This window comes from Lipophrys pholis (genome assembly GCF_963383615.2).
Source record: "Lipophrys pholis genome assembly, chromosome: 10".
Lineage (NCBI taxonomy): Eukaryota > Metazoa > Chordata > Actinopteri > Blenniiformes > Blenniidae > Lipophrys > Lipophrys pholis.
Window position 1 is genome coordinate 2,923,669 of NC_137640.1, and position 27,484 is coordinate 2,951,152.

Here is a 27,484-nt window from a genome sequence, read left to right on the forward strand (position 1 = left end):
TGGGCAGATGTTTCTGTTTCTGTTTCTGCGGTTTAGTTTTTGGACACCGAGTCACTTTTTGTCCTTTAAAATCAAACATACACCAGAGTGGATGGCTCCAAACACTCCAGCACTCTCTCCAGGAGATACAGACATTATATATATATTTTAAAAAATCCTTCATGCGCGAAACAAAACTCAGATTCCTTCCTACTTCTTTAAATCTCGTTGTCGCGTCAGACGTTGACGTCACCGGTGTCACGTGACACCGGAAACGCTCTCTGCAGAGGAGCCGCCTGCTAACTGTGAGTTCCACTTTTCTTCCGATATTTTCTCTTCCCGTGATCCAACCAGGACTCATCCGGGCAGTTTTGTGGTTCAGCGGCATTGACTCACACCGTCGCTTTCCCAAAGGTTTCGTCGAAGACAAACGGAAGCTTCCGGTCTTTTATTGCAGCTCTTCAGCGTTAGCGGAAGCTAACTCCAGCTAGCCCACTGTCACACAGTGTCAACAACACAGAGACTTCTCTTTCTCTAAAGTCACTGATGGCGGGCCTGCTGTGCTTTATCCTGTATTTGGAGCGAGTAACGTGTTTCTCATCAGTGAAGTACCAGCGGAGTCAAATGAGTGTGTTTTGTCTTCCTGCGTTGTTTGTCTGTTATAACGAACCTTTACCTGCACCGCTCGTCCAGAGGAGCTTATATGAGAGGTGATTCGTGAGTGAACTGTTGTCTAGATAGTGAAGACTTTCTGCAGAACCAGACTCAAGAACGGAGATATTCTGCAGAACCAGACCGAGAGGTAGAAACTTTCTGCAGAACCTGAATTAGAGATGCAGACTTTCTGCATAAACACACTCAGAAATGGAGATCTTCTGTAGAACCAGATCCAGAGGTGGAAACTATCTGCAGAATCAGGGATGAGATATTCTGCAGAACCAGGTTCAAAGGGGGAGAGAGGTGGGTGAAAAGCTTGAACAGACAGATTGCAGTGGGGGATTCAAACCCCAGGGTCGTTCGGGTCGTATAAGTTCTGCTGCCTTCAATGGACATCAGGCCCTTTATCAAGATATTCAAGTGAGAGTAAATATGACGTGCATCCCTCAGCGTAGGAAATGGCTTGGCCCAACAGCTGCACATAAAATACATCATCCATCCTTCCATCAAATACGGGCTGGTCGTTTCTGTGTGGAGTTTGCATGTTCGCTCAGTCCTGTACTCTGGTTTCATAACCCGGTCCCGAAACATGCACGAGGTTAAATGGTGACACCAAATTCCAGGTTGAACCCTTCCCTCGCCCAGTTAGCTGGGACCTGCCCGAGTACCTCGTGACCCTGAACAGGATGAGGCGTGATGGACGGAACCTGGACCTTTTTGCTATGAGGCAAGAGCGGAACCCACTTTGCTACAGTTTGTCAGAAAGTAAAAAAACAAGAACAAATTAAATAGATTTGAATGAACATCTTTTCTCCCCTGAAAAAAGTAGAAATGGAAATCAAGACAAAGTAATAGATAAACACACAGAACTGACCCCGTCTAACTCTGGAGAATCGGCTGGAAATAATTGGAAAAACATCAGGATGATCAAATACAATGACGCATATATAGATTTAACTCTATAAAGAGCACTCAGAGAAATTAAAAGAGTCTATGCTGAGGTGTTGTTGAAGGACATTGTAAATGCAAAATCACAGTGTCATAACTTGTGGTTGAACATTTCTGTACATGGCAAGGATTTTATTCTGGATTTTTGTTTATATTTTTTGAGATGAGAAGCATAAATGAGGTCCACTGAAAGTAAGAAACACTTTTTCAAAACAACAGTGTTTGTGTCAATATTAGGAACCTACACCTCTTACAGCCTTATAGCCCACAGTATATATAGTACAGTGAGAAGTGTTTATAAACGCACTGCCATATGCTCGCTGTGTGCCACCACACACTCCAGCTCGCTGTTAAAGACTGTATCAGTCATACTATTATCAGGTTTAGCATGTAGCATTGCTGGTGTGTGAACTGTGAAACTCTTTAGCATGTAGCGTGGCTCTGACATAACTTACCGGAATTTCCGCACCTGAATATAATTTAAAAAGGAAAAAGGAGCTGTCAGAGTTACGTGATGCACCTGAACGCATCACCCATGTACTGGCCCCATTAATGCTCGTCAACCCGTGAAAATCCTTAAACACTCTCTTTCAGTAGGGTTGTCAAAGGGAACCGGTGTGTTACCTTGTGTGTTTGTTTGACTGATTGTTTGCCGGAGCCGAGTGAGTGAGAGTCATTGATCGACAAGTAGATAGCACACAGCACACTGGCGCCAAGCCTCAGAAATACGTTGTCCATCATCAGCATTGACGCCCAAGCTGACCTCACCGGTCTCCGAAGATCACCTCTTCTTCTTCTTCTCCTCCTCACAGTAACTAACGCTCAGTCAGCTCTTGGTGGGGGCAAGACTACCCCGATCCATTTCCTGCCCCCCCCCCCCCCCCCCCCCCCCCCGGGGCTCTAATTGAAAAATTTGGGTGGCCCTGCTTGTTTGTTTTGATGGAATGTGGAGGGTTGTGCCTTTCTTGAGGCTTTCCCCTCAGCACCGCTGCTCTGTGGACCCTCAGGGTGAATCGAGTGATGGGGGGGCGGGGGGGCTCTGGTTCGTGTGACCCAGTCAAACCTTGTTTACCATGGCGTGTCATCTCCCCTCTTCTTTTAACAAATGTGTGTAAACATCTGCTAAGTGAGAAGTCAGTTTTTTTGGACCGTTCCTGTCTGATGCAGGATTGGAGTTGCTCAACAGTGCCTGCCCCTTGTTGCCAGAATTCTTTGTTTCGTGATGCATCAGATATTTTCTCTTGGTGAATCGTCAGGACGGCAGGCAGGCCTCTTCACAACCAGGACTCTTCTACTGCGGAGCCATTCTGGTTGTGATGTTTCTAGTATCTAGTTTAGCATTGTTTCCCCCGATGTTCTTCTAAAACCTCACTGAGCTCTTTAGAAGTCATTCCACTGTGTTGATCTGTACATGGTAGGCCTGTCGCCATAATCAATAAATCAATTAATTGCACGATAATTAAAAATGAGCTGGCACACCTGAGGGCAGCATGAGACCCCGTGAGGAGGAGAGGGAGAGATGAGGTTGTTTTGATTCTTTATTTTGGATGTTTACAATCTCTTTTTTTCATAATACAATTCTAATTTTAAATATTCTTAAGTAATAAAAGTTTATTTATCTTTAAAAGGGTATACTTGCATTATTATACCATTATTAATATATTAGTGGAAAAATGGTATGAAAATGTCAATATTATCGTTTATCACAATCATTTCTAGGACAATTTATCATCCAGCAAAATGTTTTATTGTGACAGGCCTAGTAGATGGTTGAATCTCCAAAGTCTTCATAATTTTCTAAATTACATTTTTTTTTGGGGGGGGGGGGGGGGGGGGTTGTTCAACATTCTTCAGATGCATCTTGCACCAGATTGGTGAACATCTTCCCATCTTTACATTGGACAGCCTCTTTAAAATATCACTTTATACCCAGTAATGTTACTGACATGTTGCCAATCAATGTATTGATTATTCAAGGCTAATATCTTTTAAATTTGTGTTTGGATTCATTTTCCAACCTTTTGTTGACTCTTTCACAGTTTTTCTTGCTGCCATCATTAGTTTCCATTAAGCTGTAAAATGTCTCGTCAAAAAATCTACTAGAAATTCGATATTAATTTACAAGCTCCATAAATCATTCAGGTTCTATTTCTTGTGCTTGTAACTTTGCCGTTCTTTCCCCGGTTCTCGTTGCCTTGCGCCTCATCCTTCAGCTCGGGGCATTGTTTATATTTTACACTTGGAAACGTCGTCGCCTGAGACTGGATTGGAGCTTGTTGCAGGCTGGTTTAGGCTCTCTGGTCCATCAGGACACAATTTAAAAATGTATTTCTGCTTCTTTTTTCCACAAATATTTTATTTTATTTTAATCACAAGGACCAGATTTTTCTGGATTATTTCACACTAGAAATTGACTATTATCAGAGTCAGCGAAACAAGTTTGATGGCTGATAATTACATAATTTAGATTGTGGGAATGAGACAACAACAATAAAATTAAACTGTGAGAGAATTGTTGTACTATAAAAGTATAGTATTTCCCAGTTACTTCTAATTTTGTGTATATGCGTGTTAAACAAAACAACCATGGGAGAATTATTAAATTATAAAATTATGGTTGTTCCCCTGACATGTAATTGACTCTCCATGCAGATGCTAAAGCCATGTAAGTATTGGCAAATTATATCATGACAGATATTTCTACGAGCTGTTAACAGAAAGCCGTGCACACTGTCCTGCTTTGTGTTCAGAGAATCTGCACCATTGCTATTTTTTAAAATTTATTTATTTATTTCTATTCCTGTTTCAAACTCGTGTGGTAGCGGGATAAACATTTGGGCTGTCGGTCAGTCACAACAAGCGGGTTGAAGACCCACGTGAGTTGACAAAATTATGTGAAATCAAGAAAATAGTTAGCAATTAGCTGTAGCACAAAAAAACATTTATTGTAGGCAGATGTCAACAGATGAATTAAAACAGAGTTTGGGAGTTGGTGGTGGAAGCAGCGTTGTTTATGTGCTGGGATCTTTCTCACGCTGGTTGTGTGTGCGTGTGCGTGTGCGTGTGCGTGTGCGTGTGCGTGTGCGTGTGTGTGTGTGATGTAAAGCAACCAGGGCAGCAGTATGAGTGTATAATCTCGCTCCTGAAAGTTCAGAATGCTCAATGTGGCCATGTCATTGGGCCGAACCGCCTGTCTCCAGCTTCCTAATCCTCCCAAAACATTTCCCCTGCTTTTGCCGGCCGATACTTCATTTTTCTGTTTATTGGTTCGGGATTTTTATATGGGAAATTGGGGACTTGGGTTCATTAGGCACAGCTCCGCAAAAGCACTTGAGACTGACAAACAAACAAGCAGACAGCCCGAAGGATAACAAACCCTGCGGGCAAACATAACGACGGTAGGATAGTGACCACCCCGTACTCCCCGCTCTGTCACGAAACAGTCTCCATGAAGCGGCCGGTCACGGAGGTTCTGCTGAGTCACGGTGGAAGAACTCCCTCTGTTTTCAAACACGACCCTCTCCCGATGCATGTATTTGAAATCCAATCCAGCTGACACATATTATGGTCAAGTTCTTGGCCTTCGGCGATGTCGGCCTCCCCACATCTGAGAGGCAATGCGGTGGCCTGGGTGTGAGCGAACACTGAGGAGGATTGTTTCTCGCTCCACCCAGCCTGTGTGATCAGGCCACTCATCTCAGGCCGGGTGATGTTTGGCTTGCTCTGTGCATTCAGAGGAATCGGGGTTGGTGGGGCCGGGGTGGGTGGGGTGGGGTATCTTTGGTGAAATCTGGTGTTTGTGTAATGTTGGGGAGAGAAATGGTGTTAGTGTGAGCCTCCAGCGCGGAGAGTTCGATTCTCTGATGGACGACGGCGGGGGCCGAGGGTGATGAGCTGTCTAAATGGGTCCCTTTGTGGCCACGAAACCCATCGCACACGCCAATCACTGCCATATGTGAGTCACCTCTGTCTGGATCGAAGGTATGAACGTCTTATTCACGAGACTGTCAATGAGCTGTGTGTTGATAGGTCCGGTAGATGGGCTCCCACGTCGGCTGAGGAAGGAAGTTTGTCAATAAAACCACACATTGACATTTAAAGTCGACTTGTGTACAGTCAAAGGGGATTTAGTTGCTCATCATCAAAGATGTATAGTTTGTAAATATGTACTGTAGCGGGGGAAGATCCTTAGACACCTCTCAGGATATATTTTTTTCTTGACAACTGATACTAAATTTAAGGAAGTTTCAACGACTTTTATTGATTCAATAATCAAATGTGTAAATTTCCCCATAAAATCCACTATCCACCCAAATGTGGCATGAATCAGATGAAAAAAACCTTTCTGCCTTTTTAGTGATGATTAGTTTTATGCCTGTTGCCCCGTCACATAAACGTTGTAATATTTGGGAGAATTGTAGTATCGTCATTATGGCATTAACTCTTTTACAGTTAAAAAAAGATCCAAAACATTCAAAATTCAAAGGTTTCAATGCATTTCAACCGACATACTCGTCTCAGCTGCTCATCCCACAAATGCTTGTTCCTTGCAAATGTGGCACCATTTAAAGGAAAATACGTCTTCGTCGCTGTGCAAGCTTTGTTCTGTTTTGGTACTCGAAGGCTCCTGAAGGATCATTTCGGTTTTGCTGTTGAATACAACGACAAGGGAGTGAAAACTGTCTGCAAATGTTGCTTGAAACGCGTCTCACACGTACCAGGACTCGAGTAAGTCACTCTAAACAACTATCCAGAAGGCTTTTCAACTGGTCTTTAGTGCCACAACAAAATAGGTACTGAAACTAAACCGAAATCGTTGCTCTAAAACCGAACCGTGAGCTACCTGTATCATATGCACGTGTTGTGATAATAATCAATAACCATCAACATAGAACGGTATATCGACCTGCTATTGTCGCTGCTCTCATCCGTCCCTGGAACCTTTTAAGACGCTACAATGACAAATTGATTTTCACACAACTAGAGTATTTCTGATACGACTGTGGAGCGTTTGACTCCACTATGGTCATTTTGAATATTGTGCAAATTTTTGACATGACAGTGGGGTGTTTGACAGTACAATGTAGTATAACGTGGTGTCTGCGGCATGACTATGGTAAATTAATTTCACTTATGGAGTTCTTTTCAGCTGAGAGCAGTCCCAATGCACTTTACACCACTAATCACATTCACACGCCAATGGACACCGCTGCCATACAAGGTCCTCAGTCCTTCGATTCTCGGAGCGGTTCGGGGTTCACTGTCTTGCTCAAGGACACTCCGACATGTGGACAGGTGAAGGTAGGGAATCGAACCTGCAACCGCTCTAGCCAGCCAAGCCACGGCCACCGACTATGGTTTTTTTTTTGACATGACTACATTATTTGTGTCATGACTGAGGTGTTTTTGACAGTGAAATGTAGTATAACATGTTATTTCTTGACATGACTGTGGTATTCTTGCCAGTATAATTCAGTCTTACTGCCAACAGGTCACCACTAGGGCTCCCTGAGCAAGACCCTGACCCGTTAGCAGTGAGATTAGAGCCAACCCTGCTGTTTGTTAGTGTGCCTTTAGGAAAAACAAACCTGCCCTTTTTACCACAGACGAGGGGGAAAGAGAGAATCCAGAGGCTCAATCTGTGTTGTCATTGATTCAATTTACCCTCACATGTTGGAACAAAGTGGGGTATAATCATAAGGGGATCCTCTCATGCCCCCTAGAGGTGAATACAGAACCTCCCTCTTGAGGAAAATCCTCCCCGTCCCCCTCAGTTTCCAGCTGGAGACTCAGAGACCTTTGCTTTTGTTTTCCTCTTAATGCTAATTCAAGGAAAAAACTCACATTTCAGCCCCGGCCTGCATGAAGTTATAGTATTACTCTGTTTGCAGGGTATTTGTGATGGTGCGTGACATGGGACCTGCGCGAGAGTCTCCCTCTTGTTTCTGTGCGATGCCATACATGTGGATGTGCACGGGCGTGCGAGCACGCTGGTGTTAGAGAGAGAGAGAGAGAGAGAGGAGGGGGTGGGGGGGGGATCTGGGCAGTGTTCCCGTGTCCATGCACAGCCCCCAGAGTAAAGTAAACACAGCGGCTCTTTTCTCATCCCAGCCGTCAGCAGGCTCTCCCCAGGCCCGCGCCAGAGACCACACACCCAGACCACACACACACACACACACACACACACACACACACCCGCACACGCACACGCACTGCCCAGACCTCTTTGCAGATCCTTCGACACACTCGCATACGCACAGACCACACAACACCAGCTCATACTCCTCGCACGCAACCTCGCCGAGCTGTCATTCTGCCCTGTGTGTGTGTGTGTGTGTGTGTGTGTGTGTGTGTGTGTGTGTGTGTGTGTGTGTGTGTGTGTGTGTGTGTGTGTGTGTGTGTGTGTGTGTGTGTGTGTGTGTGTGTGTGTGTGTGTGTGTGTGTGTGTGTGTGTGTGTGTGTGTGTGTGTGTGTGTGTGTGTGTGTGTGTGTGTGCAGGCTATGTGGATGTTTGTGCACGTGTATTTCCCAGATTGGAAGGGAGAGGATAGAAAACACTCCTGGAAGCAGAATGAGACTGAGGCAGAATCTATGGCTCTGTCCTCTGGCCCGGGCCGCTCCCCCTCTAAACATGTGGGATTGATGAAGGATGTACGCAGCTCTTGTGTTGGGCCTGTTAACCTCTTATCTTCTGCATGTCAGACGCATAGCCCCTCCATTTCCTTCTGACAAGCACAGGGCAGCAGCAACAACACGAGGTAAATCCATTCGGAGGCTTCTTGTTAGCTAACGGGATGTTTGGGGGGGGGGGGGGGGGGGGGGGTCAATACATGTGCTGCTGTCCTGCTGATACTCATTCATGCTTCTGTGCACTTAATATGTCCTGCACCACTTTGTTATAAGAGTGATATCCAGAAGTAGACGGTGGGGAAAATTTGCAGCAAAGTTAAATAAAAAAAAAGACGATTTTTTAAATTGTTTTCAGTTGCAAGGTGAAATACTGTCGTTAAATAAATACACTGGTCAGTAGAAATAATAGTCACTTTACAACCCCATTTAATGGCATTACAATCAACTCAGTGCACAGTGTATAACTATATCACCATTTGTTTAGTAAAAAGAAATGTAGGAAAGAAACAGGAGTGCAGCCCACATCCATGGCTCTGTTGCTCATCCCACAAATGCATATTGAAGGTAAAAAAAAAAAGCTATAAGCTTTCAGCAAGAATTGTTAAAACAATTAAATAATCTACCAAACACATATTTTTTTTATTTCTTTGGGTTTATTTTATTATTTTTAGTCGCAGCAGATGAAGTTTGGATCCAGCCTGCCTGGTATCGACACTGTGGGCCGCTGAAGGTGTGGAGAATGTTTTCCTTGCACTTTTGGGCCCCCGAGTATGAACTGAGAAACAACCGCCGCCGCCCCGAGTACAGAGAAGTTATACCGTCTTCTGATGGTGACTCCCAGCAGGAGAACACACCGTGCTCTAATCATCTCTAACCACTTTATTTCCAAATGACTCTTGGGTTCACTGAACTCCGACGGAGTTTGGGGGGGAATCTAGTGGAATGGGACACTGATCACGGCTGTGCAGCTGAACGATCTGAAACAAGTGCGTGACGCTCTCATGTTAAACTGGACCAACAATCCTGAGTACTGCTTCCAGAACCTTTTTGAATCTCTGCCTCCCAAGAAATAAAGCGGTTCTTCAGGCAGAGCTGTGTCCAACCTGCTATTAGCATGGTGTACCTAATAAAGTGACCAGTGAGTGTGTGTGTGTGTGTGTATATATACATATATATATATATATATATATATATATATATATATATATAACTTTATTATTATTATATATATATTTATATTAACATGATTGAGCAGGGAACTTGGTTAATGGGTCTTGATAGACGATTCAGCTGCTGTTGGCAGTTAAACCTGAACTCTGTTGTTACAGGAAAAAGACTTTAACAAGTTCACTAATCAGTGTTTCGCTCTGTCAGTTTGCATTTCCTGTGACTGTAGAGTCCGCGTTGGCGCTCCTGAGTTTTATTACGTCTCTGTGCAGTGATTTACCCCCGTGAGGTCCGGCCCGCGTGAGCGAAGAAGAGGGGTGGAAGCGTCGCTCGCTCCTGCCTCAAATAGTCCTCGGTCGGTCGGCCTCTCCAACAGCGGGCAGGAGTTTATTAGCAAGCATCTGTGCTGCTGAAATACATCCTTTCTTTTTTTTGGGGGGGGGGGATTTTGAATTTCAAATCTCGCTTTCTCTCTTCCTTTCCTCAGCCCCGACTTGAACTTATTTGCATGGGTGCTCCTTCTTTGGCACCATGATCTGTACAGTATTGTGTGGGCTTACGTGGAATGATTGGGGAGGCCAGGTTTATTTATCCTGCGCTGTGAGGTTTACATTCTCCCTTTCCTCCCTGCTCTCCGTCTGCTCTTTCATTCTTGGCTCCCTACTCTTATTTTTCCTATTATCTGGGAGATAACTGCTGTGCGGTGCATTACGTTGTCTGAAGACGGGCTGGGAAATGAACGGACTCTGCCAGCTTGTTATCCAGCTTGTGTCCTGCCGTCCTCAGTCACTGTGCGACACTGGAGCCAGCTCCTGGAGGTTTCATGCAAGTTTTGCACAAGTCAACAATTTTTAAAGTCTTTTATTTATTTATTTTATAATTTCTTGAGATTATCTAATAGTTTTAGTTTACAAAGAAGTCACAGTCACAGCTCAACAATGTGATCAGTAAAATATACAGCAACACAAATTGAGTGTTACACAAGAGGATGTTTTCTAAATTTAGGCTAACGTGTAAAAACTCTTAGAATTTATCAATAACATTAAATATAATCCTGAATATGAAAGATATGAAAAAAAGATTGAGGGTGGACTTAGGGTTACAGTTACGTTTTTCCTCTTTTCATACATTCATGAAACCTTCAACGAGGTTTAGCAGATCTCGTGAGGTAATCATCTCCGACTGAATTAATTAAAATATAAGATGGATTATATCAAATTGGCCTCGGTGTGGTTTGCACGGCCAGCGGCAGCAGCAGCAGCAGCAGCAGCAGCTGTTGTTGCGTGCAGATTAATATCCAGATTGTTGAGTTGAATCTTTGGGACAATTATCCGCTTAATTGATTCGCTGAAATCTAAATGATTTTTAAATCTTCTAAAGCACTTTGTGCTAAATGTGTTGTGTGACAGGTGCTTTATTAATAAAGATTGATTGGATGAAGTAGTTTTTTGCCCTCTCACTGTTTAAAACCACATGAAACCCCAGTGATTATGCTCTGGACTTTAGGGACCTCTAATTTAGTTTCTACTGCAATATCGACTCTCAGACGCACGCACCATACCGTGACCAGAACGGTAAAACTAACCCTGCCATACAGAAGGTTATTAAGCTGCACAATATGTAAGACGTTAGGCACCCGTTTCCAACATGCAGACATTTTAGATACCAAAAGTGCTCCTCGTTTTACTGTGAACGCAAAGTCACCGGAAAAATAAAATAATAACGCTCTCGTTAACAGGAAGTGGTAAGGTCGAAGGTTAATGCCTGCGGCGGCACCTATTGGCTGAATCAGACCACACTGGTGTTTTAGTGAAAATAAATAAATAGATAAATAAATATATTTTAAGTAACCAGACAACAAATTATTATATTCACACATCAAAAATATCTAAATAAACCACTTTAAAAATAAATATAAATAAAGATCTATCTCGGGGGCAGCTCCAGCGGCGCCTATGCGTATCCGTCATACGGCCACTCGCCACTGGCCTCAGCGACAGAGACAACAATCCCCGCAGTACTGCTTTAATAACCTGCGGTGGGTAGATGTACCTCCGTAACTATTTGTCAGTACTTTCCTGTAGAAAATGAGAACAAGGTAGCGTGTAGGCAGTGACAGGAGAACAAAAAAACAGGGCATATAATCACTCCACTGGAGCAATGGACAACCACACACTCTCCTGATGCATTTAGATATTGTCTCACGGTGTGACAGCCTCACTCACGTCAGGTTAACATTGTTTATGTGGAGATGCAGCGATTCCACCTGGTCTGAGAAGATAACGCGGATCAGCACTTCTCTGACATCCACCCGAAGGCTTCGGGGAAGTAATGAAATGCGTTCAGCCTGAATTCACCGCCATGACAAAAAAGCGAAACATTCCTCGGTGTGTTGGTTTTATTTAGGTGAACCGGGCCGGACGGATACGAGTGACGATACATGATGTTTTCACTCAGGAGTTTTTTTTTCCAGTCTGATTAAAGGTTGTCGGAACTTGTGATTCAGTGGGAGAACTCGGCTCAAACATGTCTCTCTCTAACTAACTCTGTTTGTGTCTTCCTCTCAGGTGTGATCAGTGACCCGTCCACGCCAGGCCACCATGTCCCGCGCCCGACAGCCCCCGCTGGTCACCGGCATCTCGCCCAAGGAGGGCGCAGCCTGGACCAAAGTCACCATCCGAGGGGAGAACCTGGGCACCGGACCAGCTGACCTCATCGGTAATACCGTCACAGCTACAGACACGGCTCACCACACAGACTGCGCTGACTCACTGACGTGTCGGAGGCTCTACGACCGTTTGGTTCTCCGACATACACGTCTGGTACATGAGGGAGGCTTTCATGTGGAGTGACGTACGCAAACATTCCTCCATTTTGTTTCACAAGACGTCATTTTGATTCTTCTCCATTACTAAAATTGCCACCTTTGGCAGTTTATACAGAAAGATATGAACATGGATATACAGGTGACTCGCTACAGGATTTACTTTTTTGGGGGAGAAACAAATATATCTTAGAATTTTTAGGGAAAAGAAACATTTATTCATTATTCCTTTTTCCACAAAATCATTTCTAAATCAGTCAATAAATTCAGTTCAAATTTTAATTTAGAAATTTCTATTATATGTGTTGTGTTATTTTTTTGTGTTATAAATTAGCAGTTTAGCAATCTTAGTTGGAAAATCATTAAATAAAACAACTTCAAGTGTTTTTGTAAACAAAACAAAAAAAACTTTTGAAAACATTTTACAATTTATCCACACGCCAAGGAATTTGTTTGTTTATTATTCAGGCATAGTCAATATATTTCAGCATTTATTAAAATTTTACTGCTAAATTTATTTATATTTATATTAATATATATATATATATAAGTATCTTAATACAAATTTTGCCAACATAAAAGTTCCAAAATCGTAAGTTAATTTACAGTTAACCACTTACTTACTCTGCTCAAAATGTTTTTCCTGTTGAATTTGGTGGAGGCACACAGATGGCCTCCCACCATCTTGTTCTCATTACGTTTGAGCTTCACTCTTTTCCTGTGCTGATATTTTCCCTCATATTTGCCAGTTCCTCATCTCTTGGAGGTAGTAGTAGTGTGTGTGTGTGTGTGTGTGTGTGTGTGTGTGTGTGTGTGTGTAGGGGGGGGGGGGTCTAGAATTGCCCATGAACACCCCCAGGGTCTAGAATTACCAATTAGATATGCAGAAGTGTGTGTGACTGCTTTTGTATTCAAAACAAAGCGGGAGAACAGAGGCAGGAAATGTCTCTCTAATGGCCGTATTATTCACGGTTTTATGGGCTATTTGTTGATCAGCTCTCGCAGGCTTCTATGACGTTTGATCTCACACACAAACACACGCGTGAAAATGTCTGAATGCCCTCAGCTGGAAACCACGAGTGACAACCCCCCCCCCCCCCCCCCCCCCCCCTCCTCTCTGGTGCCTGAGTGGGATTTGGGAGTGTTTTGTAGGAGGTTGACAGATGTAAGGGCAGAGAGCACGTCGTTCCTGTAATGAGCCACTTAGCACTGAAGTGACACACATTAGCTGAGAGCTGCTCAGCGAAAAGGGAGGAAGATCAAGGCCACCCACACCCGCCATGACCCCAACTTGAACTTTGACCCCCCCCCCCCCCCCCCCCCCCCCCCCCCCCCCCGCCTGACAGTTGGATGAAAGTGAATAAATATGTAAATATATAATTCAGTAAACCAGCCAGCAAGTACACGTTTAAAGAGATGTTTAAGTAATTAAATGAGTAAGCAAGTAAGTCAAGTAGTAAGTAAATATGCAAACAGGTAAATAAGTAAACTAAACAAACTGGCAACTAAACAAATAAATTAAATAATAATAACCTTTTACTAGTATTTTGGAAATAAATAAGAAAAGAAATACGAAAAAAATAATGTGGCAAAATAATTAATATGGAACAACACAAGTAAAACAAAAAATAAAATAAAAAAGAAAGTATGCCAATAAGTGAATATGAAAGCAAGTAAAAGAAATGTTGAAGTAAATATGTCAGCGACTGGGTTAAAATGACATAAACATTTACTTTTCAATGATATTTTTTGGTAATTCTATCTAAATAAGTAGATAAATAAGCTGAAAAAATATGTAAATAAATAAGAGATTCCCAAATAAATGGGTTGGCAAGTGAAAATGTTTTTAAATCAGTAAGTAAATAAATTAATAGTATATGTGAATAATGATTTGAATAAGGTGTAAAGTAATTCTACAATAAATAAGTGAATGATTTGCAAGGGTCTTCTCCCGTTATAGGAGTGCGTGCGTGTGTGTGTGTGTGTGTGTGTGTGTGTGTGTGTATGTGTGTGTGCGCGTGTGTGTGCGCGTGCGTGTGTGTGTGTGTGTGTGTGTGTGTGTGTGTGTGTGTGTGTGCGTGCCTGTTTATTTGTTCTGTCACTGTGTGTCTGCGTCTCGCAGCCTTTTCACCTCCTCTCCCCTCCTTCTCTCCTTCCGTCTCAGGTCTGTCGATCTGCGGCCATAACTGCCTGCTGACAGCCGAGTGGATGTCCGCCAGCAAGATCGTGTGCCGCGTCGGTCCTGCCAAAGACGACAAGGGCGAGATCAACGTCACCACCAAATCCGGAGGCCTCGGCACCTCCACCGTCTCCTTCAAGCTGATCCGGCCGGAGAGGATCGGTAAGGAACAGCCTGGACCTGGACGTGGCTGAAGTCACAGCTCTGACCTCCGCCTCCTCGTTCTTTGTTTCACGTCAGCAATTACTGATCATGGATCAAGGATAACATCAGACATAACTGGTTAATAGATGCTGAAATAAATGAAATCTTGAATAAAGTTCAACAAAAATATTGACGTACTTACACATTAAATTCCACATTTATTTGTTTTTCCACCTCGAGGTGGAAAGAATCAATCAAATAAGTAAAATGTGATCATGCAATTACAGTAAGTGTGCAAGAAAAGATATAGATAAGTGATTAAATCAGCAGGTAGAGATTTAAAGAAGTTAATGAGTAACAATACGAAGAAGTCTGAAGTACACGTATATAAAGAGATGAGGTACTAAATCAGTAATTCGGTAAAAAGCAAATAAAAATGTAAAGAAACGGTAAGTCAACAGGTGAGCAACTAAATAAGTCGATGTGTTTTTAAGTAAGCAGACAATTGAGAAATAAATTATGTAAATAAGCAAGAGAAGATTTAAAGTATTTTTTATTTAAGAAGTAATTATTTAATAAATGTTTGGTTTGGCTTTGCTCTGTTATGTTTACTTTGTGTGTTTTTGTTTAATTTATTGTTGTTGCTTTAAATAATCTCATTCATGCCCACCTGTCATGAAATACCCTTTTCAATCAAGTAAATATAAATGGAAGTAATTAAGTTGATATGTTATGTAATAACATATCAACTTAATAATAAGTAAGGGAATCACAAACAAATAGGTAAGTCAATAAATAAGTAAACAGGCAAGCGAATGAAGTATGAAAACTATAATAAAGCATGTAAATAAGTATGAATCATTCAAGTAATAAGTAATATGTGATCATACAATACAAACCAGTAAGTGTACAAGAGAAGATTTAAATAAGTGATTAAATGAGCAGGTAAAGGTTTAAAGAAGTTAATAAGTAACAAAGAAGTCTGAAGTAAATAATAAAAAAGTGAAAATATAAAGAAGTCAACAGGTGAGTAACTCAATAAGTAGATGTGTTTTTAAGTAAGCAAGGGAAGATTTAAAGTACCATTTATTATTTCAGTAGTAATAAATGCTACTTAAGCATGTAAATAAGTATGGAAGTAAATATGTAGGTAAGTGAAAAGATAAATCACTAAATAATTAACTGAAGAGAGGAAATAAATGGCTTTTCAATGATATTGTAATTTTTAAATATGCCTCTACGTGACAGAGTATAAATGCTTTTGTACATGCGTGGGCTTGTTTACGTGTGTGTGTGTGTGTGTGTGTGTGTGTGTGTGTGTGTGTGTGTGTGTGTGTGTGTGTGTGTGTGTGTGTGTGTGTGTGTGTGTGTGTGTGTGTGTGTGTGTGTGTGTGTGTGTGTGTGTGTGTGTGTGTGTGTGTGTGTGTGTGTGTGTGTGTGTGTGTGTGTGTGTGTGAGCACATCTGGGATGTGTCGTCAGAGCTGAGCGTCTCGTCTCGTCTCTGTCCCGCAGGTATCCTGGACCAGTCTGCCGTGTGGGTGGACGAGATGAATTACTACGACTTGAGGACGGACCGCAACAAAGGCATCTCGCCGCTCTCCCTGCGTCCCGCCAACCCGCTCGGCATCGACGTAGACAAGTACGCGCCGGGAACACCCGCAACGCAGAGAGCCGCCCCGTAAACACAACCGCTCTCGTCCGCTGAGTCATGGTTTACATCCCCAAACAGAGACAAACTCGCCCCATATGCCTGCGTTTGAAATACTCCGCCAACATGGCGATGGCTGAGCGGCCGCCAACCGCTCCGCGCAGGGAGTGGAAACACGATGGCGGTGTCTGAAGCGCAGGGAGCAGACGGCGTGGTGCCGCCTCCCACGCGCCCCACCGGGGATCCCACCAAGTGGGACGGGGGAGTTTGTGTTCTGGCATTTCTGCAGTGGTATTTGTTTGGCTTTGAGGGGCCGGGGGCAAGTGACCGCTCGTGGCCAGAGACCAGACCCCCATAAACAGCCTGGACCGCGCGCCCGGTCCCAGAGAACCATCAGTCCCTCATGTCTCTCAGACGGGAGTTTGTTCTTCCTTCCTGTTGGCGAAATAATAAGTGAAGCGACGTTCCACCTGCCTAATATTACATAAGACTTTCTTTTGTTTCCTGATGTCGTCGTCATATTAATTTCCTGTTTTATTCAGATTTGTTTCTATCATTTGCAGTTTTTTTTTTAGTTTTTTTCTTTTTTTTTCTGATTTATTTTGCTGTGCACAACTTTTTTTCTGAAACTTATTTCAATTTTTTTTTTAAATTATTATCACTCCCTAATTCCATTTGTGTTTAGATTCAGAAGGAGGATCTTTGGATTGTCCTCATGCGTATGCTGCTGTGCACACAACGAAAACGTAGTGGGAAATCCCGGCTTTCAGCAAATAGCAATGGGCTTACTTTAAACAAAGCTTAAACACAAGAAGGTTTTTTTTTTTTATCTTCTATTATCAACCGTTTTGTCATCCTACATCTATTTCAGTAATTTTTTTTTGGAAGTTTACTTTTTCCATTTTCTCTAATATGATCTTAACAAATTTTCAAACTAAGTGTTTTAACGTGTATTTTAATCAGTTGCAGATATTCTTCAACCCAATTCGGTCTATGTTGTGTTTATTTTGTTCCGCTCAAGATTTTTTTCTTTCCCTTAAATATTTATACCTCATTTGTGTTGAGAAGTCAACTCCACACAAAAGATTTACAACGTGCCACTTTTTAAAATTTTCTTTTATTGACCCAGCTGACAGCAGTGTATTCACATCCGTCCAGCTGATCGTTTGTGGATTATAAAAGATGGCCGCCTGCTCTGTGTGGTTGTGTACACTGTGTGGTGACTTATCCGGCCCAGCGCTCGGCCTCGTCGTAATCTTCGTGTTATGTTAGGATGGGTTAGTCATTGATTAGCTGCACTTGTTGAATCGAAGGCGCTCGGTTCCCACGCTGTGATCTCTGTTCAGCTGAAATGCCGAGGTGGCGCGAGGTCAGTGACTGGCCCGCTCAGCATTGTCGTGTCACCGGCGGTGCCATCGTGGGGAGCTGCAGGCCCACCGGTCACCTTCATGTTTGGCTCCGTTAATGAGCGACGGACCCTCGGTGTCCCCGCCGCCTCCTGCAGTTTGCCACAAGGCCTTTATTTCCTATTAATCTGGTCCCGTCTTCTCATCCAGAGCCTTTCTTGTTCTGTTTCATCTGGTGGATCACAGTTCTGCAACCTTTATGACCAAAAGAGCCACGTTTGTGATTTCCCACCAAATCAAAAGTAACGTCTTTAACCTTTACAATGAGGCATGAAACAAAAACTGGATCTTACGTCGCATTTATGCTCCGGATTTTAGTGGTTTCATCTTTCTTTTCCAGCATTTTTCAGACAGTTTAGTCATTTATAGAATAGAATAGAATAGAATAGAAATACTGTATTAATTCCAGAGCAAAATTCCTTTTAGCATAGCTCCACACAGAATATATAGAAAAGAAGCTTGAAGATCAAACAAGACCGGATAAAATAATTAAATGAGTAATTCTTTATCATTAGTATGTACACGGCTTAACGGTGACTAATGTAAGCACAGAAACAATGAAATTAACCAAAACCCAGTAAACACTATTCACAGGGAGGAGTTATAGAGTCTTATGGCCACAGGAAGGAAGGAAGGAAGGACATTTTAGCCATTTGATCTCTTTTCTAAGCAGTTTTGCTTGTTTTCTGCCACATGTGCTTCCAGAGCCACAGGTTGGATTAGGACTGGTGACTCGCATGCCCACTCAGATTATTATACCGCCAACAACAGCAACATTATTCTTTAATTAACCGTCTTCTGTTGCAAAGCTCCCCAAGTTTGGCCACCAGACGTAGTTTGGAAGGTTGTACAGTAGAAGTGTTATTATGTTTTTAACTTCTTTATGAGTATCATTTGCTATTTAGTTCCTGTACACACAAGAGGATAAGAAAATAATCATATTTAAAATAAATTAATCCCATTTCTACTTTGCACTTTTCAGTGTTATGCCTCTCTCCAATATTTTAACAAACAGTATTGTTGTGTTCTAAATTAGCCATTTTGTTTTTAGTGCATCGGTGTGTATTTGCATCAGAAACGTTGTTCTTGTAGTGGATTCTTATTGTGTGTTAAGTCTATTCATTGTGCCGGTTTTTGTCTTGGGTTTCCACCTACTGTATATATGTGTGTGTGTGTAGCTGCAGAGTGGGTGGTGGTGATGGTGGTGGTGGAGGAGGAGGAAGAGGAGGAGGCGGGGGTTTGGTTTGTGTAGGCCACAGGTCATTAGCAGAGATCAAGCTTCCCTAATGAGTACTTGGTCCTCCAGGGGCACCCAGGCGTCACACACTGCACTTCCCACGCCATGGAGCTCCCAGCCTGGGCCACATCCTGGCTACATACTGCCCCCTGCTGGATAAACTCAACCTCCTGCGGCACAATTAAAAAATTACATTGACTTCTTATGTTCACATGACTACATATAAATAATCGGTTTTATCCATGTGGTTATTTCTTATCTGCCGCTCACTGTATTCTTTAATGATTACTTACTGTACAAAATCTCACTGCTTTTCCTTCAGGGGCAAAATCCCACCGAAAGACATGGAGCTCACGTTTCCAGGGATGAGTGGAGACTTCACCAGTGAGAACTTCTCCGCCACCTTGTACCTCATTGATAACCATGCTGGCTCCAGGTAGGTCCTTTCCTCAGACTTCCATCCATTGATCTGTCTTCTATACCTGCTCTGTTGGTTTGCTGGAGCGGGAGTGTGGGCACATTGACAACAGGGCTAATACAGGGAGACACAATCTGATTCTAACTGTTTTGAGGATTTACATAAAAACAAAGGGGAACCAAAGCATTGCATTTTCTCTCAGTGAGACAAGGTTTCTAGGAGACTTGACCTCAGAGGGTCAGACTGAGTTCTCAACCCATCGACTAATGCCTGCGACACACCAGACGAAAGAAAACAATCGTGAGATAATGGTGGCGATATCTTTGGTCTTGGCTCCAGATCTCTGCGAGACCGCTTCCAGGACGACTGTTGTCTTGGTCTTGCGACCAAAAACAAACCTGCGATAAGATTCTGACGGTGTCATATATTTGGAGTGATGGTGGCTGCTGCTCCGACCTCCGTCAGCTTAACTGACCAATACAGATGAAGCGTGAAATACTGATCACTTTTGTTTTTTTTTCTCTTCAAACACATAAATGCCACAAGGACGAGGGCTTCCGTCATGTTTCCCGAGTTTCTCTTTTGTGAACGGATGGCGCACGTTTCCGAGTGTTTCTTGTCGCACAATCGCACCTTATTGTACAATGAAAGCGACTCACGTACATCGTAGGCTGTGATTCTGCTTGAGCTTTCATCGGGCAAACTTCATGTCGCGCCCAAAGTTGATTAGATTCATGCCGTGCAGTGTGGCGAGCTGCAAACTTATAGGATTGTTGAAATTGCAGAGTGTGTCGCATTAGACAATGATGAAAGCTGATTATTTTCTGATATTCTAATAACTAAGCATCCATACTTTCTTCTGTCTTCCACACTTGATGGATCCAACTAGAGACAGACAACTACATTAAATAAGACTAATGTCATGTGCTCGTCTTTGGGAGGAATCCTCAGTGTCTTGACCTGGACAAGTAGAACATGAAACATGAACTCTCCACTTGGAGAAACTCCTCTGTTCAGACTCAAATGAGATTTGCTGTGAGCCGTCGGTGCTTAACCACTTGACTGTCTGGCATGCACGTGAAATATAAAGGATGAATTCACAGCAGCAGTACCTGCAGCCGACCTTAGATTCCGATACACTCACTGTAAGAAGAAATTGTAGAGGGAAAATAACTAAATGATGATCTGGTTCTCGATGAAACAGCGAGGAATGTGGCCAAGGCAACCTGCTGACCCACCAGACTGTCATGTCATGTGAGGGCAGAGCAGAGTTATTTTGGACTCTCCTGGCTTCCTCCCCGTCGCCCCCCCCCCCACCCCGCTTAGCCTTCCAGTAACCTAGACCCCAGGATCCACCATGACCAGGGGCCTCTGTTTGGATCTCACCGGGTGACTGTTTCTTCCTACGGAGGAAACCTCCCTCCCACACGCATACACGCATACACACACACACACACACACACACACACACACACACACACACACACACACACACACACACACACTGACTGTAGGCACAGATGTGCATCTCGAAGTCGTCTTTTCCTGCACATACAGACACACACACACTTTTCCAAAACATCGGCGTGCCAATATTCGCCACAGACACAATGTCACGCGCTCTCTTCCACAGTTTCGAGCAGCTGAAGGTCGCGGCGGTTAACCTGAAGAAACACTCCACCAAGAAAAACGAGGGCAGCCTGTCCTCGGTGAAAGGAGGCCTCAGTACCTTCTTTGAGGCTCAGGATGCTTTGTCAGGTGAGAAGCATTACCACATTGAGCTGTGCTGTGGAGTTTCCCCACAATTAATTCACCCCCCGACTTCACATCTACACTCCTCATTGCTGCTCAGAAAAAAAGCTTTTCATTTTCTGTGTAAATGTGTCTTTCTGAGTTTTTTTTTTTTTCCCCTTTGCACACATGTGGTTTTTGAAGCGGCTGATTAAAGAGGCTCATTTGTTCGGCTGTGAAAAGCCTCCGCTTTGTACTGCAGTTAAACCGGCCAACCACAACACGGTTGATTCACCTCCATCAAAATGAGATCACCTCTCACCTGTCACACACACACACACTTCACTCCTATAAACACACACACACACATTCACAAACCTTCAGCTGCCAAATAGATTTCAAGGTAGCCGAGACTGACTGCTGTCGCTCTGCCAGGTACCTCGACTCAATTGTTCACTTCATCATTCATACTTTTGTCTGTTTACTCTCCGCTCCCGCCGTAGCCACTCAGTTACTTCCCCTTACTATTTATACGTACACTTTTTCTGCCCCCATCATTATTATTATTGCTTTCCGTGTGTTTGTGCCCCGCTTGGAAGAGAGGCGATGTTTTCATTGTTGGCGGCTGAATCCAAATAAACGGAGCAGCCCAACACAATGCGAGTCCGAGTATTAGGAGCGATAGGGCTGATAACGGGCCCAATATGACCAATGGGAACAATGCAGAGTCATTCTCACGTTCGGACTGAGCGTGCCTACTGTGTGCCCGCTGCCGCCGATTGGAAATGTACAGTTTCCAGGGACGGAGGAAGCGTTGCACCGTGGATGGACTCGAGTGACCCGTGACCCCGGAGGACAGATCACTCTCCCGCTTGGTGAGCCTTTGGCACCGAGCGGCGGCCCCGAATATGAATGCCTGCTTCGTGGCTGCAGCTTCATGACGGTTATAATTAGTGTTGCATCAATATTGAGTGTCCAGTCTGCTCCTGTGTGCAGGAGCTGGACTATAAGCCGCTACTTTGCTCACACGATTTGGACTCTGCGGCTTGAACAATGACGCGGCTAATTAATGGCTTTTTAGGGGATATCGAGCTTCATGCCCTCAGAATCCACTTCCGCCTCTATCAGAGCTGTTTTGAGCGTCTCTGCTTCTCCAAAATCGTCTCTAAAAGTGATATTTCTGTCTTCCTGACCTCATCATGCGCTGCTTTATGTGGTCCAGTCTAACTTCAGCAGCGGACAGTCCAGAAATTACGGTAATATTAACTTCTCAGCAGAGCAGATATCAGTGAAGGAGAACAAAGTCAGCTGTGTGTGTGTGGGTTTATTTATTTATTTTTTAACAAACAACTAAAGTAAGAGACTACTGGAGATGGTAATCAATGATCAAATATTCATCGATGCCAGTATTGCGTGTCCTTATCTGTCTAATTCCTTCCTGAGGGAATAATTTTATGATGGAAGTGACAAATCAATACACTTCTTATCCACATATCAGCCATTCAAAGATTTAGATAATGCTGTTGGCTGCCAAAATGTCGAAGCACATTGCTTGTGTTATCTCCCTTAGCGACTGATCATTTCTTTACACTGATGATAAGTTGCACAACCATCAGCTTTGTTTTAGAAAGTGAACGTGCTTTTACCATTTTGTCCTCTGCTCCTCGATGCTTCCAGCTGCAGTAAGGTCGGGGTTGTAGAATGTGGCGTCAGGCTGCGTGACGCTCTAAAACACCCGGATAAGAAGAATCGTGAGGGGAACTGATCAGAAGTCGAATAGGAATACAATAACTCTGCCTGCTTGCGAGACGTCTTACAGCTTGTAATTCCACCGGCTCCCATCTGTCAACAAATGTCATTATTAACCTTCAAATGATCGGTTCTGCTGGGGTTTCCTATCCTGTTTCTACATTTGATTTCAGAAGTAATAGGGGTGTCGTAACAAGCTCGGAGGAGGAGATACGAGTCCATTAATCAAAACATTATACTTCTGCTTTTTAATTGTAATCCATACACGGAAAGACGCTCCTGTTTTGAATAACGGCATTACTGAATCGTACTCCTGCCTCATTACAGCTTCACAGTGTCCTTTTTTCAGGGCAGTCTTTGACTCCTCATCACATGAAATGAGCAGAGGCCAGGATGGATTGCTCAAGTGGAGATATTCTGTACGCTATACGTCTGGTCAGCCAAACCGACATACCAGCCGGCACGCTGCTGGAGAGCCCGCCAAACTCCAGACCGCTCTGCCACTGCCAGACCCTGTTAACGCAGCAGCTATTCGAGCTGCTGCTGTGAATCCTTTCTTTGTTGCTTTAGAGCATTTGGCAGGTCTCCGTTGTTCTGAGTGAGTCCAAATAACCTCACCTGCGAAGTGGCTGTTAAGAGCTCCTTTTTTATTTTTTTTTTTAAATCTTCATCCGAAGGTGCTGTGCTGTGCTGTGCGACAGTCCCATCTCCTCTGTTTAGTTTCACGTGACAGATTCACCTTGATGGCCTCAGTAATGGTCTGAAATCATTTTTAATGCGAGTGTGAGGCTGTTGGTAGAAGCAGTGGGGAGAAACAAAATGTGGGAGAAGAACTGAAGGGGATAGAAATTCATTTTCTTGTCCCCGCTGATGGTCTCGTAACCAACCCTCTAGAGCAGAAACTGCAAAGTAAAATCCTGCGTCTCCCATTAATGGATTCCACATTGAGGATGGCAGTTAACCACATATATTTGTAACTTTAACTTTGCTTGGGTTTGGTTGCTAATTCTGACTTTTGGGGGAAAATTTGCTGTTGCCAGCTCTTCAAAAGATTTTCTGTTCATGTTCAAAATATCAATAACATGTGTGAGTGTTTGTCAAGTACAAAAAGAACAAGGTTTATCCAAATTCAATTGAAACCGTGATTAATCAGTTCAGGCTCATTCACATAGCCCCAACAACAATACAGCAATAGAGTAATACAGACAATTAAAAACTCTTTTTTTTTTTTTTTTACAGTAATAAATCTCCAGTAGAACCAGATTCAGAGGTGGAAAACATCTGACTGGCTTGTTTTGGATTGGGGGGGGGGGGGGGCAGTGAAGAGAGAAAAGAACAAGACAGAACAACAACAAAAAAACTACATGCTGCAGATTGATGGGAGCAAAAAACCACAAACCCAAATGTAGAGAAGACAAAGAGCGCAGACTGCAGGAGAGAAACCCAACGCTAGTGCCATGAAATCGTGACCTAGAAATGTGAAGAAAGCAGAGACGCTAGGATCATTAATGAAGCTCTCTTAGCAGGAGAAACCTATAACAGCATCACTAAGAAACTGGTCCAGGGACCTGAGGCAGTCTGAGCTGTACATTTAATTGTTTTAAGCCAAATTTTAAAATTAGAGGCCATGTTAGTCTCCATATCTGGTTTTTACCAGTTTTATTTACCTACAATTCTTCCTTTGGAAAGTCTTGGTCAATTAACAAATAAATATTTTTATCTTATATGAAACTGTTTAAAAACAAATGTTGTCTGCATTTTAAAATGTTTTCCTTTCAGATTTAAAGCTTTGGGCTAAACAGTTTTAGCTGTGATCCAGAGACGTTTTGTATTCAGGACATCGGACAGTGAAATGGTCCAAACAGAAGCTTCCTTTTTCAAATGACCCAGTTAGAAAGAGGCTGGAGGTGCTGGAGGCCAGACGGACTTAACAAGACAGCAAAGTTTGAGGAAGACGCATGATTAAGTTTTTTAAGAAGCATTGTTACAAACCTTCGATTTATTTCTTTTGGGGCATGTATCTGCTGTTTTTTATTTTGGATTGAATATTTCGGTATCAGCTGGTGTTATTTTTATGCTATCGTGTTGTGTTCAGTAACTTTTTTAGACACAAATTTGTCTTACTTACAAAATATTTTGTTCACGTGTCAAAGGGAATGTTTTTTTTGTTGTTTTTTTTCCAGCGAGGAAAGTGGTTCTGTAAACACTTCATGTGAACCGCTGCAGAACTGGTGAAAGAGATGGAAGGGTTTTGGCTGCGCTGGGCGTTTGGTCCCGGCTCTGGAGCCGTCGTGACAGGGCCAAGGCATATTTGGGGAGACGGGAGACGCTCCAGCTGATTGACTGACTGACAGCCCGTCGGGGGCTGGAGGGTTTGTTGCTTCTAAAAATGTTGAAATTTGAGGTTTTTCATTGTTGTGTGAAAAGGAAGTCTCCCAGTGATGCAGGAAGCGGAACGGCTACCGTGTTCCAAAAATGCGAGATTCCCAGGACCCATTCCCCGAGTCCCCAGCCCTGGCAGGAGTCAAAACATCTCCCACTTTTAGCAACCAGGGACACTGTATTTTTATTCTTATTCTTTTTTTTTTTTTTTTTGAACAAGTCAATGGTTCCAGGAAGTGGAGCGGGGAGCTGCAGCTCTTCCTCAGGTCCTGGCTGAAAGCGTGTTATCCGGACCCTGACCTGATGTTTAGGTTAACCGTGACGTCACCGGCCCTCCGGCGTGTGACAGGAGCTGGAGGACACGCAGCTGGCGGCGGGCTGCGGGGGAGTGTGGAGACATGAAGCAGGCCTCCGGGCGCACGCGTCTTCCTTCGCCCCCCCCCTATAGCTCCCGGGTCGGTGCCGTTTCTGGCCTAACCTGCGTCTGACCGCGTGTTTTTCTGCTGGTCAAGAGCGAGTCACCGGTGACGTCCCCCGCTGATTAGGCGTGTTTGAACAGTGTGTTTTTTAGGAATACCTCGGCCGCTGCCTTGAGGCTTCTGTCTGTCAGAATGGACCCACATATTTATTTACAGAACAACCCCCCCCCCCCCAACTTAATTTAGTCTCCCACTACTTCTGCTGTCAACCTCTGCTGGTACTTCCTGGTAGAGTAAGGCAGGGAAGTGGAGACAAAGACATTATCCATTTTGTAGAATAAATTTGGTTTTTACGTCACAAACTGTGCAGAATTGACTTTTAGTTCAGAAAATTCAGGTTGATTTTAAATCATAAGACGTCATGGTAAAGAGTCCATGTCTGCCTCAAATATTCTGGTTAGTTCTACTGGGCCAGATCCTAGTGCAAAGAATAAAAACATATTTAATAAAGAGGCTGGGCTTGGATTAAACCAAGTGCAGTTTCAGTGTGGTCACTACAAAGACATACAGTATGACGGGACCAGTGCCAAGTCTAGTTTTTTTTTTTTTTTTTTAATAACTTTATTTTATGTTTAATATTTTTACTTGATATACAACAAAAACAAAACGATACAAAAAGAACAGAACAAACAGAAGATAGTAGGGATACACGTGTATTCATATTAAATTAAATTGAATTTAAGTAGGAAGTCAACAATTGTGCAGTCTGAAGGAGGCAGGATCCTCTTCCTTTCAAGAAAACTGAATCCACTTCTCATATTTAAAAAAATAAAATAAAATCAGTTCTATTTCTTATAGAGAAAGTAATTTTTTCCAGTGTAGAGACTTTTGACAACGTCCATTCATTGTTTGGGTCTTGGAGGTTCAGGTTTGTACCAGTTTCTGGTGATAATGTTTTTGCAGTTTATTTAATAATGATATAGTATTTATTTATTTATATATTTAATTTCAGGATAACCCCTTGAGATGTAACATCTCGTTTGCAACAGGGTTCTACAACAATAATAATAATAATAAAAACATTTTTTTATAAAAGATAAGCAAAATGGCAAAAACAACAACATGTAAACAGGACAGTAGCTTCCAGCCCCTCATAAGTGTTTAAATGATCCGTGTCTGCTATTTGGAGAATACTGTTTTAAAGAGTATTTTAAAAAATTCAAGCGTCGTTTAAAGTCCATTTGAAAGAGTCTGACAGACTTTTAAATATTAGATGTGTTGGTTTTTTGTATCGAGGTGTATTTTTTCAAGTAAAAATCCTACTTTCAGAGGTTTAGTCTCAGTGAACGAGTCTGAGTCTCGATGTGGCTGTTTTTTTTTTTTTAGAAGTTTAGAACTTCATGTCTGGATTAAGTTTTCAAAGACAGGTCCAAAAAAATAAAATAAAATCCAGGCGTCATCTAAAGATTTTAAGTCCGTTGGTAAGCGGTTGACTCTCTTAAAGATTCTAGGTGTAGTTTTATGAATCCAGGTAAAAGCCAACTTGCAGAAGTCCAGTCTTGGTGAAAGAGTGTGGGTCTATGTGAGGAATATCTGTGGTCCAGGGGGTTTTTAAAGATTACGATCCAGTCTTTTAAAGAGTCCCGGTGTGGTTTGAAAGGCCAGGCCACATGTTAGGGTCCACATTTGTATTTCGATGTAAGATGTTCAAACTGGCTCAAGGAGTCTGGATCTAGTTTAGAGAGTCAAAGTTTCATTAAAAAACTTCGGGTGTGTTTTGGGAAATCATTTTCCCATTGATTTCCTCTTTGGTGGAGCGTTAAAGGGTCAATCAGTTTTCATCACCGTATCTGTCTTTTTCTACCGAAATGTAATTTTTCTAGACGCCTGCTTGTTGCACATCTGAGCGGCTTCGCGAGTATGCAGGAGAGGTTCTCCTGGAGCCACTCCGCCTCTCTCTGACTC

General features: G+C 43.0%; 1 protein-coding gene across 2 annotated transcripts in view; it reads left to right on the forward strand.

Moving 5' to 3' along the window:
• Positions 1–236: 236 nt before the first annotated feature.
• exoc2 (exocyst complex component 2) overlaps positions 237–27,484 on the forward strand; it is a 57,973-nt gene continuing 30,725 nt past the window's right edge. The window contains exons 1-6 of one of the 2 annotated variants that reach the window (XM_080473666.1): positions 237–284; positions 11,949–12,099; positions 14,370–14,546; positions 16,042–16,168; positions 19,143–19,256; positions 20,872–20,996. In XM_080473666.1, the coding sequence (XP_080329792.1) occupies positions 11,982–12,099; positions 14,370–14,546; positions 16,042–16,168; positions 19,143–19,256; positions 20,872–20,996 (661 nt within the window). In that variant the 5' untranslated portion in view covers positions 237–284; positions 11,949–11,981. Of the gene's footprint in view, positions 285–8,114; positions 8,343–11,948; positions 12,100–14,369; positions 14,547–16,041; positions 16,169–19,142; positions 19,257–20,871; positions 20,997–27,484 lie in introns of those variants that run through there. The other variant, XM_080473667.1, reaches the window with a different exon arrangement.